Source organism: Prosopis cineraria, unplaced genomic scaffold (assembly GCF_029017545.1).
Source record: "Prosopis cineraria cultivar Desert tree isolate PC_DT_omini unplaced genomic scaffold, ASM2901754v1 PC6, whole genome shotgun sequence".
In the NCBI taxonomy this organism is placed as follows: domain Eukaryota; kingdom Viridiplantae; phylum Streptophyta; class Magnoliopsida; order Fabales; family Fabaceae; genus Prosopis; species Prosopis cineraria.
In genome coordinates, this window is record NW_026555337.1 from 23,425,385 (window position 1) to 23,441,578 (window position 16,194).

Sequence of the window (16,194 nt, forward strand, 5' to 3'; positions counted from 1 at the left end):
GTAGATGTATCCAAACCAAGTCTCCTACCTTAAAAGTCTGCTGTCTTCGATGTTTGTCACGTTGAGCCTTGTATCTCAAATTCTGCTTTTGGATTCGCTCGCGAACTTGTTCATGCAACTTCTTAATTTCCTTAGCCCTTTGGTCAGCATCAGAGCTATATTGCTGCTTATCAAGTGAAGGGGTCAAGTCTAGTGGACTAAGGGGACGAGTGCCATAAACAACTTCAAACGGACACTTTCCAGTTGCTTGGTTGACAGAGTTGTTATAAGCAAACTCAACTTGAGCAAGAATAAGATCCCACTGCTTCAAATTCTTCCCTATGAAACTACGAAGAAGATTACCAAGAATCCTATTTATAGCTTCAGTTTGACCGTCTGTCTGGGGGTGACTAGCGCTGCTAAACTGTAGCTTAGTTCCCATCTTCTTCCATAACGTCCGCCAAAAGTGGCTAAGAAACTTCACATCACGGTCAGAAGTGATAGTTCTAGGAATGCCATGAAGACGCACAATCTCCTTAAAATACAAGTCGGCTACTTGAACAGCATCGTTGGTCTTCTGGCATGGGATGAAATGGGCCATTTTTGAGAAGCGATCCACAACTACCATGACAGAATCTTTTTGCCTCTGAGTCCGTGGTAAACCCAGAACAAAATCCATAGTTATATCTTCCCAAGGTGCTTCTAGAATTGGCAGAGGCATGTATAGTCCAGTATTCTGACCCTTGGATTTAGCCAAGTGACAAATTCTGCATCTCTGTATATGCCTGTTGACATCCCGTTCAAGTCGAGGCCAGTAAAAGTTCTCCTTCACTAGGTTAATTGTCTTATCTCGTCCAAAATGTCCAGCTAATCCACCATCATGTGCTTCCCAAATTATGGCTTCTCTCAAGGAACCCTGTGGAATACAGAGGGTTTTACCTCAAAATAAAAACCCGTCGTGTCTGTAGAACTGGTGGAAAGGTTGATTTATAGTTGCTTCCCACACTCCTCGGAAATCAGGATCATCTTGATATAACTCTTTGACAAGGTCAAATCCAACAACCTTGGTTTGTAGTGTTGTAAGTAGTACATGGCAACGACTAAGGGCATCTGCTACGGAGTTCAGAGTTCCAGCCTTATGTTTGATAAGGAATGGATAAGACTGTAAGAGTTCACTCCAACGAGCATGTCTGCGGCTGATCTTCTGCTGGGAATTCAAATACTTGAGAGCCTCATGGTCCGAAAAAAGTATGAACTCTTTATTTAGGAGATAATGACTCCAATATTGAAGAGCTCGGACAATGGCATAGAATTCCTTGTCATAGGTAGAATATTTGAGCTTGGCATCATTGAGCTTCTCACTAAAAAAGGCAATGGGATGGCCCTCCTGGCTTAAGACAGCACCAATGCCAGTGTTAGAAGCATCACAGCTAACTTTAAATACTTGATCAAAATTAGGAAGAGCTAGGACTGGAGCTTTGGTCAACTTCTTCTTAAGCTCCTCAAAGCTTTTCTGAGCTTGCTCTGTCCACTGAAACTTCTCTTCTTTGGTGCAGTCTGTAAGTGGTGCGGCAATTGAGCTAAAATTATGGATGAACCTCCTGTAGAAAGAAGCTAATCCGTGGAAGCTTCGAACCTCCTGGATGGATTTTGGAATTGGCCAACTGTCAATGGCTACAACTTTGCTTGGATCAACGCGAACACCTTCCGCGGTAATGATGTAACCCAAGAACACAACTTCGTTGGTGAGGAAGGTGCACTTCTTGAGATTTGCATAAAGCTTCTGCTCACGCAAGGCTTGCAAAACTTGCCGCAAGTGATCTAAATGCTCCTCTTGATTCTTACTGTAAATAAGAATATCGTCAAAGTACACAACAATAAATTTACTAATGAAGGTCTCAATACTGATTCATCAGGCGTATAAATGTGCTAGGAGCATTTGTTAACCCAAAAGGCATCACATTCCACTCATATAAGCCATCTCTGGTCTTGAAAGCAGTCTTCCACTCATCTCCTGGTCGAATTCTGATTTGATGGTACCCACTACGAAGATCAATTTTGGAGAAAGTAGTGGCACCATGCAACTGGTCCAGCATATCATCAAGCCGAGGTATCGGAAACCGATACTTAATAGTGATCTTGTTGACGGCTCGGCAGTCAATGCACATTCTCCAACTCCCATCCTTCTTAGGTACTAGAAGAACAGGTACAGCACAAGGGCTGATACTTTCTCGAACTAACCCTTTCTTCAACAACTCTTCAACTTGTCGTTGGACTTCGGCATGTTCCTGGGGACTCATCCTATAAGCAGGCTTATTAGGAATGACTGCTCCTGGAACGAAGTCAATGGCATGCTGTATGTCTCGCATTGGAGGCAACCCTGGTGGTATCTCACCGGATATTACATCTGAAAATTCTGACAATAACGGAATGACTCCAGGTGGATTGACCGTCTCATCGTTCACCTCAAGCACCAAAATAATGCTCATCATTTGGGCTTCGGATTTTGACACCTTGAATTCCTCCTTAGTCAACAAAGACACTAACGGCTTAGATACACTAGATTCCCTTGAAAATTGGCTAATCTCATTGGGTGGTAGAGGCGCTAGTGTAAACTTGACACCATCTTTCGTAAAAGAATAAGTGTTCGCTCGCCCGTTATGCATAGCATGTCGGTCATATTGCCATGGCCTCCCCAAGAGAAGGTGGCATGCATCCATGGGAACAACATTACATAAAACTTCATCACAATATCGATTCCCAATAGAAAAGGTCACAAGGCATTGTTTAGAAACTTTTACCTCATTCCCTTTGTTGAGCCAGTGAAGCTTGTAAGGTTGTGGATGATCTTGTGTTGGCAACTTCAATTTCTCCACCATGTAGTTAGATACTACATTTTCACAGCTTCCACTGTCAATGATGACATTACAAACTTTTCCTTGGGCCGTGCAACGAGTGTGAAAAATGTTGCGTCGTAACCAAGGTTCTTCTTTGACTACTATTGTATGCAGACTTCGTCTAAGCACCAATGCTTCTCCTTGATCAGCAGGTGTGACCTCCTCGTCATATACGGGATCAGTGCCGTAGAACTCATCGTCCTCCTCACCTTCTTCAAGTGCTTCATACCCTGATCCTTCTCGAATGGTGACAACCCTTCGTGTAGGACAGTCCGCAGTAATATGGCCAAATCCTTGGCATTTAAAGCATTTGATTGCTTTGGAACCAGATTCCTTGGCAGCATTGGATGGTGGTTTGCGCATAGCAGTAGGTTGTGGCTTGCTTGAGGAGTTAGTCTGCTGAAATTCTGCTTTACGGCCTTCTGGATAACTCCTAGAGGATGAAGGTTGGAAAGCAGATCTCTTGGGCATCTGCTTCTCAACACGCACGGCCAGACGGATGACATCATCCAAGGTCCAATATTGTTGAAGCTGGACTGGACGACTGATATCTGTGTTTAAGCCTGCAAGGTACCGGGCTATTGTTTGCTCCTCCTTCTCCTGAATATCACACTTCATCATGAGTTGTTCAAACTCTCTAGTATATTCTTTTACAGATAAAGATCTCTGTCGAAGATTTTACAACTGGATAAAATTATCCTGGTGGTAATGATCTGGTAAAAATTTCCTGGTGAGCTGGCGTTTCATTTTCTCCCAGGTTTCAATCTTGCGCTTTTCCGTCTGAGGTTTTCCCACCAAATAGAAGCATGTTTCTTAAGTTTGAGGGCGATAATTTTGACTTTCTGCGCATCTGGAATCTCCTTGTATTCAAATACTCGTTCAACAGTTTGTAGCCAATCTACAAACTCGTCTGGCTGGAGCCTTCCCTCGAATTCAGGAACATCAACCTTGATGTCATTAGGGCGGAATTGTTGTTGTCGTGGGCGGCGGTGGTTTTCAGTAGATGACGAACTACTGCTTCCCGAATCTCTCTCTAAATTTTCTCTGTTGTTGTTTAACAGAGTTTGCTGCAATTCCACAGTAGCTTCCAATTCTCGTATCCTACGTCTCAACTCTTCCATCTCAACCTCGTGCACATGTCTACGTCTTGGAGGCATTTTGAATAAGTGTCAAGGCTAGGGATAAAGATTGGGGTGCGATTGGAAACGTTGAAGGATATAGGGGTAAAGTGAATTTTTTTTTTTCAAAGGCTAGGGGCAAAATGGGGATTTTGGACTGTCTAGGGGGTAAAATAGCGATTCTAGAAGAATGATGGGTCAAATTGAAATTTATGAAAAATATAGGGGTTAAACTGGAATTCAGGTAAAATCAAGGAGCAAAAGTGTAATTTGAGGAAAGTTTAGGGGTTAAAATGGAATTTCTGAAAAATTTGGGGGATAATATGAAATTTCATAAACAATAGGGGTAAATTTAGAATTACTGAAAGATTTGGGGCGAAAATGCAATTTCTGAAAAGTTGGCTGACTGGGCGCAGTGACGTGGCGACTGTGACACGTGGCATAAAACTATTTGGTCTGACCTGTCGTTGACCGGGTCAGAACGATGACGTGGCAGCTGACGTCAGCGTCTTCAACCTTCGGATAGCGTGTGACGGCGCGTGGACCGGCGGTGAGGCTCATGGGTTTACGACGGTGGCGCGTGGAGGCGCGTGCGACTGTTTTCGGTGACGGGGAACCTCTTGTTCCACGTTTTCGGACCTCCTGAGCACGATGGTGATGTTAGTTTTCTGAGAAAATGCCCGGTTTGTAAAACGCGAAGACGTCAGGGACTCCTCCTCTGAATCTCTCTTCTTTCCGGCGTACTTTCTCAACTGTAACTCACTCTCTCGTTCTCTGGACCAGCTCTGATACCAAAAATGGCACAGAAACCGAATGAAAAGAGAAAACTTTGAATTTTATTTCTAGTCTGCCTCCTTACAACAAAGTGAGTGTCCTATTTATAGTGTTAGGACTCTGAACGAAAACAGTAATCAGCTAACGTTACAAATGTAAATGCTAAACGTTTTATTGGCTTAATGAAGGGTAACGGAACACGTTTGGCTTCAATTCTGTAACTCTCGTGTATTAGTTCTGTTGTCCGTTTCAGTCCGTTTCATTTAATATGTATTGTTAGAAATTTTCATATTATATATGATTCATTTTTAGAGTGAATGAGTGAAATATATTCATTTATATTTAATTTTATTAATATTACATAAGCCATCACTTAATTTTAGAAAGTACACGATTAAATTTAATTTTTAACTCTTTTAAAAAATACTATATCAATGATTCTAAAATACATTTTTATTTATTAAAAAGTGCATCTTAGAAATTTAAACTTACTTGTTTACTCTTGTTAAACGCCATTAATTCCATTCCTAATCTATATCACTCTCCCTCCCCTGTCTTTGCACAGAACAATGCAAGTATGCAACAATGGAACTTTTTTGTATTTATCTAATCATTTTTGTGGTTAATTGTTCTCCTTTGTTTTTTTTTTTTGGTCTACTTTCAGAATATGTTGGACTCATTATTTATTATATACATGCATTTATTTTCACCCAAGCATAAAAATATGTACTTTGGAGCATATAGGTGGATTCATGCTAAGTTAAAGAATATATTTAGCTAGCCAATGATGATACTTTATTAGTGAAATATAAAGATTCATTCCTCTAATATATTTCTCAATTATGCTTGAATATGTTCCTCAATTGTTGTTTCACTTGCTTTTGGTTCCTGGCTCTTTGATATTCTTCCTAACAATGTTACAACAATTAGAATCGTTCCATATAATTGCAAACTTAAACATGAAAGTCAAAAGATAAAACACTTGCATCCTCTTCCCTATCAATTCATCCTCATAGCAAGCCATTTCGGATTTTGTTTGTGCCTGATGCGAGCTAGCTTTTTTTGTTCATTATATATAATCCTTTGTCTTTCCTGCCATGTAATAATTTGTGAAACAATATAGTAGGCATGATATAAGGAAAAACACATGCATACACATTTATGACACTTAAGAAATCACATATTAGAGATCCAGGTAGAGTTTCATTAACAGGGATTGGATATGATGAAATGTCTCCAAGACAAGGTAAACCCAAATCATGTTCCTAAAGTTTTCTGTAATGAAATTTTCAGCTAAAAGGCCGATGACTTCCCCTCAACTAAGCTGTTCCTAGCACACAAAATATTTAATTGTAACATTAAAAATACATCCCTTAAGGCATATGATTCTATCCAACTTTCTCATGATAAAAGAAAAACCAGGGCCATACAAAGAGGAAAAAAATAAAAGAAAACAAAATTTATGATATTTTCATGTGAAGTTGAAACCCAGAATAGAGGTCAGAGCACAATTATCATCCATCCTTGAGCACCAGCAAGATCAATTCTGGAGATTAAGGCTCTTATGAAGTGATATAAGAGGAATAAATGAATTGATCCCTCTGTACCTTTCAAGCTCCCATTTTTGAAGAGAACACAAAATCAAAATCCAATCAGAAAAATAAAACATAAGAAATTTATAGACAACTATGGCTGCACGTGACACAGTCCTGATTAGCATTGGCAAGAAGGGCAAGTTCTCTCGGCAATATATAAATATAGACACGTGAGAAGACAACCTCAGAAACATTGTCCACCGGAATGTGTGCGTCCTTGTAATGATTGATTTATTAGGAAAAAAATACATAATTACCCTAGCAGTACATATTATGTCTTTGTGACCTAATTTTCCTAAATCTTGTCCTTAACGAGCCTTTTGGCGTGTATATTTTTTAATTTGTTGAAAAATGCAAACTGTACTAGGTGGCTTTGTTTGATTTTGTTCTATTTTTTAAATTATTTTTAAAACAAAACAAAAAGAAAAATCTGTTTAATTATCTTAATTTGAAAACAATTTTAAAATTAAAAAATGACATGTAGTAGTGGTCACAGTGGTTAATAATAGTTTCTTATATCTGATTTAAAAAAATAGTGGTGACTTACAATAGTGGTTGGCCATAATTGAAAATAGTTTACCATAATCAGATGTAGTGTGCTTTAAAAATAAAAAAATTAAAAAAAAAACTCTAAGATGTTTTCACCTTTTGTTTCAAAAACAAAAATGAAAATAGTTTTGAAAATATTTAAATCCAAAATACTTATCTAAACAAGTTTTTTTAAAATTTTTTGTTCTTGAAAATGAAAATAATTTTTAAAAATAGAAATCAAGCAAGCAATAGGTGATTAATTTTTATTTTTATTAACTTTCCTACATTTCTTGGCAGCTTGTTGATCGATATTTACTAGCCTTCCACGGACCTACATTTCCTTTTTTAATAAACAAGGAAGCCACGGAGTGGCTAAGTTACAAACACATTAGCATCTTTCAAGCACTCCCTTTGTAACACACACACACACACACGCGCACACACACTGGAGCTCATGAAGAACGTGGTTTATTTTTATTCACAGCATGAAAGCTCAGCATCACTGAATAAAGACCCCATTTGGCTAGAAAGTCCGTGGCTTGATTAACCTCACGTAGCACAACTGCCCATTCTTTGTTCAAGATATATTCTACAGTATTGTAACAATAAGATCATAGTCATGATGATCATGGTTAACCTCAGTACGAAGAAGCACTCCAAGCCGTCAGATTGTCTTCATAGAGTCATCTATAGAGATAGGAAACAGGCAGGCTGGGCCCTTATAAGCGTGCCTCATATGAGTTCAAGCCCATAAGCTCAAGTATTCCAAAATCAATAATTTTTGAAGTCTAGCTCTTATTCAAACGACTCAAGCTAGCCAGGTTTGTAAGCCTATATATATATATATATATATATTTTTTAAGATTTTTAAAAGTTTAATTTTTTTATATTATAATGTTTTATTTTTTTAATTTTAACGTATAAATATATAATCTAAAGTCTAAATTTAATTTAAAAATTAAAAATATTTTATTGTTTAGGGGTAAAACAAAAATAGGCCTAAATGGACTGCTTGAGCTCGAGTTCATCATTACAAGGCCTAAAAAGATTAGGCCTACAAGCTTATTTATCCTAAAATTTCTTGACTTGTCAAGCCTGAGTCCAAAAAAAAAACATTTAAATGGATGGCCCATCAAACCAGCTGGTATTCTTGTCTTTATTCACATATTAATCATCAGTATGCGGTCATGTTTATTCCCAATGAGAAGGTACCATCAGCGTTTAATTTCAACCAGTCCTTGTGGGGTGGTTCCCATCATAGTCGTTTTCTCCCGTAGGCCATTGAACCAAACTTCTCATGCATTAGCTTCACTTGTGCATCTCTCAATCTCATAGTTTTAGTCATAGGCTCATAGCTTCACTTTTGACTTGACATGAATTTCTAATATGTATGATTTTGCTAATATATTATTTATTGTTTGTCAATATAATAATTGAGATAAATCTTTATCCTCCACTTTACAAGTAACAACTAACTACTGATCTATTTTGCAGATGAAGAATAGGGGAGTGATAAGTTTGTATATTGCCATATGCTACGTTACATAATGAAGCTTCTTCTAAAAAGAGATCTTAAATGTCTAAGTCTAGATGTTTTTTCTAATTTATTATTATTTTTATTGTCAGCTTTAAGCAAACTAAAGTTAGTTTTAATTGAAGTCTTTGTTCAGAGTAAACCTTTAATATAAATCAAGATAATATATGTGAACCTAAAGTTGTTTTCAATAATATAAATGCACATAAATTATTCGGAATGGAAGAAAAGCTTTGGAAAATAATTAGTGAGATATAGAAAAACATGATTTCAGTATAGTGATCACAAGAACAATCATTACTTATTAGTGTATGTTTGTTATACAAAAAAATATTTCTATAAAAGAAATGGAGAATATCTTTAAAAAGAAAATGGACAATGTACATATGTCATTTCCTTTGTAGAAAATATTTTTCTTTCTATCAAACTATCCGATCAGAGTGGCTAATCCCTCTAAGTAGAGACAAAGGTAGTGGACTATTTCTAAAGCTTCTTGAAGGCTCCCCTGTTGTGGCTGTTCTATGAGAGAACAAGGAACTTCAAAGTTCAAAACAACTTATTAAAATTGGATATATATATATATATATATATACTCTTACCAATTAGTCCATAATTATTACAAGAATCTTTGAAATTTAATGAAATATTAATGGCACTTTTTTAAAAAATGCACTAGCTCGTCTATTTGACCCTCTTTTTTTTTTTTTTTTGCAATTACAACACCCCAATACTAAGGGTATGACCAGCATAAAATATGAGATGAATTCACATTCCATAAGTCTCAATTAGCTAGAGATTAAGCTAAGTTATTGATATATATATATAAGTTATATATAATAATAAAGTTTGTAGAATTTCAAATGTTGCATAAAAATTGCGCTAGAGTCTCTCCTATAATTTAAACCTCTCGAAATTTCTACAATAAGAAAACATGTTAACCAAACCAGCAAGGAAAACTAGCTCCACATCAGCAAATTATATACCAACAAAATAACCTAGGATCTAATTATGGTATATGTAGAGCACTAAATTATAATTGTATAATACAAAACATAATTTCACCAAAAAGAGATAGTCACAGTGCGCTTCCTCTTTCCAATAACAATAGGGCCCCTCAATGATCCACTGGAGGTGCAGGGTTAACTACAATATTTGATATCAAAGAAATTTTTTGATGAGTAGCATTCCAATTAAAATTATAATAACAAAAATAAAAAACTATGAAGACAGTAACCAATAAATTTAAACAATGCTATTAGAATCACATAAATGTATTAATATTTGTATTGCTCATAAAATAAAAAAAAATTCCAATAATAATGCAATTTAATAAAATACTTTTAGAGAATTTAATAGAGAAATGATAAATTTTAACTTAAATTTAGGATTTTATCAGTATGAATAACAAGCATAGCCACACAGTCCATGAAGATAAATAACTAATCAAGTATAAACATACAGTCTATGAGGATAAGTAACCAGTCAAGCGCAATTAAAAGCTACAAAACAAGCACGGCAGGAGCCACAAATCAAGTACAAGCATTGGCCTATGAAAATAAGTGTGAGTATTATGCTCACGAATAACTATCCCTCCATTTCATGTGTATTGGCCCTCACATAGGGCTAGCACCTCCCACAAGTATTCTACTAGCTAACTATGCCATGGCATGGCAAGAGCTAACAGAAATATCGTTAGCAACTAATGTTTGATTTCAGTCACTCTAATCAAAATCAAGTTTGCATAGAGCAAGAAAGGAATTTCAAAGTTTTCATTTTCAGTCATACTCTTTAACAATTAATTCTCATCGTCCAACTTCATTTTCATATCAAACATGAAATTAAATAAATAAGTTGTAATAACATAAATTATGAGTAAAATAAAGGCATGATAATCGATAAAACAATTATTATAAAAATTGAATTGAAAAATTTATTAATACAATTTATAAGGAAATAATATTAAAATTTGACTAAGAAAGTGTTTATAAATACATTATTGGAAAATTTGTTTGGAATGCTACCCATCACCTGAGGTTTCTAAGAATTCTAAAACTTGATCCCCTCAATTCTCACTTACTTCAGTGATTCTCCAATAATCTAACACATAATCCAACCTTCCTCTTATCATTATAAATTTCCCTTCTTATGACAATAAACAAGCAAAATTAACATTCCATATTTTTGATATTCCCTAAAATTTCTCAATATTCCCTTAAATTTTCACTAAATCCTTCAAAAACTTCTATCAAATAATCAAACAACACTAGGCAACATTCAACTACCATCATTAACATAACTCTTATTCCAACCTTAACAAAATCTTAATTATCATTTAGTCTAATAATTTTCTTTTAGGTGCAATACAATTTCAATGAACATTTCAGCTTTACAACTTGCGTGCAAGAACATATACTCTCTCAAATAATATTTATAATTCCCCTAGGCTATACTATAAAATTTAAACAATCATATTCCCACCAACTTCTTTCAAGCATACCTACAAATACCTTAAGGGTATTTATCATTAACAAAATTATGGGATGAGAATCCAAGTAATTTCAACAATTTTTAAACTTCCAGTTCCACAACCCAATTTCAACTTAGCATCATGGCAACATAACATTCAACATTAACCAAAACTACAGCTCAATTCTTTCTAAAATCTCTAGACAGCTGCAATGAGAAATAGGTGTAGTATTAATCAGCTAGAGGAAAGAAAAAGGATGCTTCTGCTTCTATGGAAATCGACGAGGAAGGAGAAACAACAAATCACCTCAACAAAACTCAGTGGCAGCAACAACGAATCAGTACGTGGCCTGTGTTCAAGAAGAAGAAAAGAGGAAAACTTTGGTCTCCTGCACAAACAAAAAGGAAGAAAACCAGAGATTTCAACAAACCAACGAAAAGAATCAAGCAACCCTACCCAAGCACATGAAATTTTCAGCAGCTAAGGAGAAAGAAAAGAGGAAAGCTGAACACGCGTACACACATTACGAAATAGAGCAGCAACAGGGCAGAAGATTCAATCTCTCAGCTGTGCAAACACGGATGATCAACCGAAGGACAAGGAAAGGATGAATTTTCTGGCAGTGGGGAGACAACACACATCCGGCGAGGCTGAACCAATGCAACGGGAAAGAAGAAAGACAGAGAATCCATGTCAGTCTCTCACTCACTCTATTCTGTGTCTTCACCGACAAGGAAGAAGGAAGGATATAAGATTTTGATTCTTTTTTATATTTTCTTAACTTATTATCAAAGAAATATTTCTTTATTAAAAAATTATTAATTGTTATAATTTGTTTCTGTTGCTTGTTGTGTTTTTGCACAATTTCATTCCAAGGACCTTTTCTTTCTCCCTTGGGTATTAAGTACTGTCAACTGAAGGTTGTAATTAATCTCGTCGTTGCATAAATCTGTCATTTCTTTTAAACATAGGCCTCCTCTTTTCTATTCTCTTCCTTTTATTTTTTTCCAAAGCAAATGATGAATAATAAAATGATCTACATACTTATAATGTAACCCGATGGTCTAGGCTTATTAGAGTGGCTAGCCCAGTATCAATGTTATACTTGTACATACTCAGTGTGTTCTATTAAATTCTTACTTTTAACACTTTCCTTACACAACTAAAAGTGATATACTTTATGCAAAACGAAAAATTCAAGCCCATAAATCAAAATTCACAAATGAATATCGAGTTTCTGTACATTTGATAAGTTTAGAATTTTTGCTAAACTTTGAAAAATTATAACTAAATCTATAAAAATTATATGAGGATACTTTGAAATTATATTGAAATCTATTGAAGTCCTTTATATAATAAAAATTCATTTTTAACCTTTGTGTGTTCCCAACAGTACGGTTAATTCATTTTCCAATACTGCCCTGTTTCTAGGATTTATTCTGTTCCATAACTTGAAAAATTCATAAGTCAAGGTTTACACATCCAAATAACCTGGTTTAGGACTTTTAGGAAATCTTTATGCGTCTAGTTTTCTCATAAAAATTCTCATGAGCATTGAACTTGATTTACTACATGATAAACAATGAAACAGTAACCTTTCTTTGAAAAGAGGCCTAATCTGGACAGCACCAATTATGCATGTTAAAATCATGATTTCAAGGCTAGATTAGGACACCAAATTGGTCATCATACATGAACACATATCACTTATACATGCCAAGATCACATCATGAATTTTCATAGCTCATGGAATTACTTATACATTTTTCATCTTTTAGCAAAATAATGCCATAGGAAAATCATCTCTTCATTCATTTTCCTTTGCTTTTTGCTCTAGCTCTTCCTTTGGAGGCTTATAAACCAGCATGGTTAGTTAATGGGGGTGATATTTGAGAGAATCTCTATAGTAAATAATACCATTCAAACATATAAGGCAAAAGATTCATTAATGACATATGCTCGCATTACATAACTTAAAAACCATATATTTAAACATACATATATAACAATATGTTTACATGCTCAATGTTTCATATGTCATACATGAACCATGGAACACTTAATAAAACAGCTTCAAACACTCATTCATGATTCATATAATCAAGAAAACAAATGATAAATATTATCATAAAAGCATAAATACCAGACATGCAATGAAGGGTAAGTTTACATGCAATGAAGGGCAAACTGGCACCAAATAATTGGTATGACTTTAACCCAAACACATGTCATGTAATAGAAAATGGCAAAGTTAATAGCTGACTAACAAAAGGGTTTTTTCTACTCCTTAGAAAAAATAGTTCAAGGGAAAGATTGTTCCACTTATTAATATAGGGTACCCAACACTTCAAAAAAAAAAGTTTAGGGATAAAAATGCATCTTAACTTAATATTTATTACAACTGCTAGAGCCATTAATAATCACCTTGTCAACACATTACAACTTACTATTTATTTAATTCTTGCTCCTTTTTTTGTATGTTAAGTTTTTCCATGAACTTTCTTAGGCATAAAAATTCTTTTACCATCATTTCCCCACTCAATTTTTCATAAGAAATTCATTTTTAATCTGAAATTGACAAATTCAACTTCCTTCCCCTTAAACTAGTCTTGGCAACAATTATGGGTATTTGAACTCCTAGATTGTGCTTGCTTCCAAGATATTTTCATGCTTTATATTTACATGGCTCAAGGCTAGGTTTTAAATCATATTACATGAACTTAAACAAGATTAAATTCATTGCTTTATTTTGAAGAAAATTGGACAGAAAATCACCTTAAATTTAAGCTTTCCAATTTTCACAAAATTTGCTAAACATTTGTTCTATGATGCCTAAATCTCTTTCAACATCATTTCCATGGTCGTAACATCATCAAAATCCTAAGGTTTTCTCTTTCAAAACAACAGGACAGCAGCATAACTTCATGAAAACTTAATTAAATCCCAAGATACTTAACTCAAGCTAAAGCTTGTGCTCACCTCTTTCCTTTGCTATAACTTTCTCTTAGATTCTCCAACTTCCACACTTCTTGGCTGCACCAAACTCCTCCTCTCAAGAATCTTAAACCGTAGGATTATTGCTTTTGAAGAGTAGAACAACTTTTGTGATTGAGGTAGAAATGTGATTTGGATAGTGATCTTGCTTGATTCATCCTTCCTCTCCCTAAATCTCCTTTTTTGCATGCAGAAACTCTCTCCCTCACCTACTCTCTCTATCTCTGCATTTGATGGCCGAAAATAAGCATATGGGAAGTAAAGGAAGTTTTAGTTTAAAGGGGAGAAATCAACTTGATTTAATAACTTGTTGAATTCAACTAATTTCAACCAATTGTATTTTTATCTTTTAATTGGCAAGGTAGCATTTAAAGGGGGAAAATAAACAATTCTCGTCCATTAATTTGAAGCCCGCTAGAGACAGCACTTCTCCCTCCAAAATTGGGCCTGGATTCATGTTATTTTCTATCGATGGTTAGAAATATTGGTGTTTTCTTGCCCTAATAGAATTTAAATTTTATAATTAATTATTTGGGAAATTCTTAACCAATAAAATTGATATAATTAATCCAAATATTTCTTCCTTTGATATACTAATTTTCTTAAATTCTTCCTAAATTTTGAGTAATTTTTTGTAGTCATACTTTAAGACCCAAAACATTCATAAATATTTATATCATAAAAAAATATGATGAAGAAGACATGCCTTAAATTCTATATATTTGAATTTTGGAGCTATATTAACATTACAGTTATTTTTAATTTAAATATAATGTAAGGTCTTTTTGTGCATCAGTAAGTCTCCTGACGACGAAGTGGAGTCATTGAAGACATTACTAGCTGTGAAGTCTATTTAGTTGAGTTAACTTGAAGCTTAGCCATATAATATAGTTTGATCTTCTGCTGCATGCAAACTACATCCTTAATAATACAGTTTTTAAAACAAAAGGAACTGTTTCTGTTTTTTGGTTAAGAAAAAAAGTTTCTTTGTAATAAACAAGAGAAAATAGTGCTTTTATATACATTGAATTGAGATTATTAAAAATAAGGGCATAGTATTTAGTGCCAAATGTGTAATATTTATTTCGGGAAACTTAATTTTCGAGCCCGTATAATTTCCCTTAGTTTTCAATTTGGTCCTTGGAGTTTTTCCTCTCGTATTTGCTTCTCCAAGTTTTAACAGTGTGAAACTGGAAAAAAAGAAAATTGAAACTAGAAGAGCAAAATGCAACCCAAATGGTTTTTCAACGTTAAAGTAATATTTAATATATATATATATATATTTGTGCGCGCGCGCATTTTTGTAAGGACTATATTCTATTTACCTCTCATTTGCAAGAGAAAAACAGTGGTGAATATATAAAAAATAAGTGATCATCAATGGTGGTTTTGGGAACTCTAAATGTAAAATTATAAAATTTCAATTTGAGAGAGCAAATGAATGAATGATGCAAATTTAAAGGACTAAAATTTCATTAAAAGTAGCTTTCAAAAAGTAGTCCAAATTAACTATTGTCAAAAAAATTTCAAAAATAATATTTAACTTTTAAAAGTGTCTTAAAAGAACTTATGATTTTTCACAAATAGTAACCAAATTAAACATGCCCTCAATTGTTTTCATCATCAAACACTCTCTCTTTGAGGTTCATTTTATCTTTCTTTTTTTTAACATGAATTAAAATACACTGGTGTTCTGTGAATAGAGAGTGCTTTAGTTAGTTATGTCATGTCAGTTTTCCATTCCCTTCAGCCAATGGTTTTGTAACTCAGTGGCATGTATGCTTTCTCATAAGTAGGAGATTGCAAGTTTGATCTTGTTTATAAACTCTGGCTATTAGTGCTTGCACATCTAATTCAAAAAGCTTTCCATTCCCCTCATTTCTCATCAAGTGGGCTTTGGAAACTTTAGGGATTAATAGTGGTGACGCAATAAACTCTAAAGAGTAACACAAAATGATTTTAACTATAAGGACCAATTTCAAAATTTGGTAAAACTACATAATTAAACTAAAGTTTTAACTATCCCTTTTTTCTGGAAAAATATAGCAGTTTAATTATAAGAAAAAAGAATAATTCTCTTGTTCAGTCTTTTCACTCAATCTCTGTGAATGTCTAGGTCCAATTATTTCCAAGAAAAGAGAAAATTCATTGGAGTCTTTTCATTCAATCTCTTTGAATCACTTGGTTTTTGCAAGCTCTTAATTGTTTCATCTTGGCAAGCCACTCAATGATGTTCATGAATTCTGTTTTCCTAATTTTTGTTTTTGATGCCTTTAATTTGTGCATTGGTGAACAGAGACAGGAT

General features: G+C 34.5%; 1 protein-coding gene across 1 annotated transcript; it reads right to left on the bottom strand.

The window, feature by feature from the left end:
* Window positions 1-919: 919 nt before the first annotated feature.
* On the bottom strand, window positions 920-2,933 carry LOC129312900 (uncharacterized). Its single transcript, XM_054955678.1, has 4 exons — window positions 2,781-2,933; window positions 1,885-2,504; window positions 1,616-1,724; window positions 920-1,183 (listed from the first exon to the last, which is right to left on the bottom strand). Exons 1-4 carry the CDS (start codon window positions 2,856-2,858, stop codon window positions 920-922), a joined length of 1,071 nt encoding a protein of 356 aa, XP_054811653.1. The 5' UTR covers window positions 2,859-2,933.
* Window positions 2,934-16,194: the final 13,261 nt, after the last annotated feature.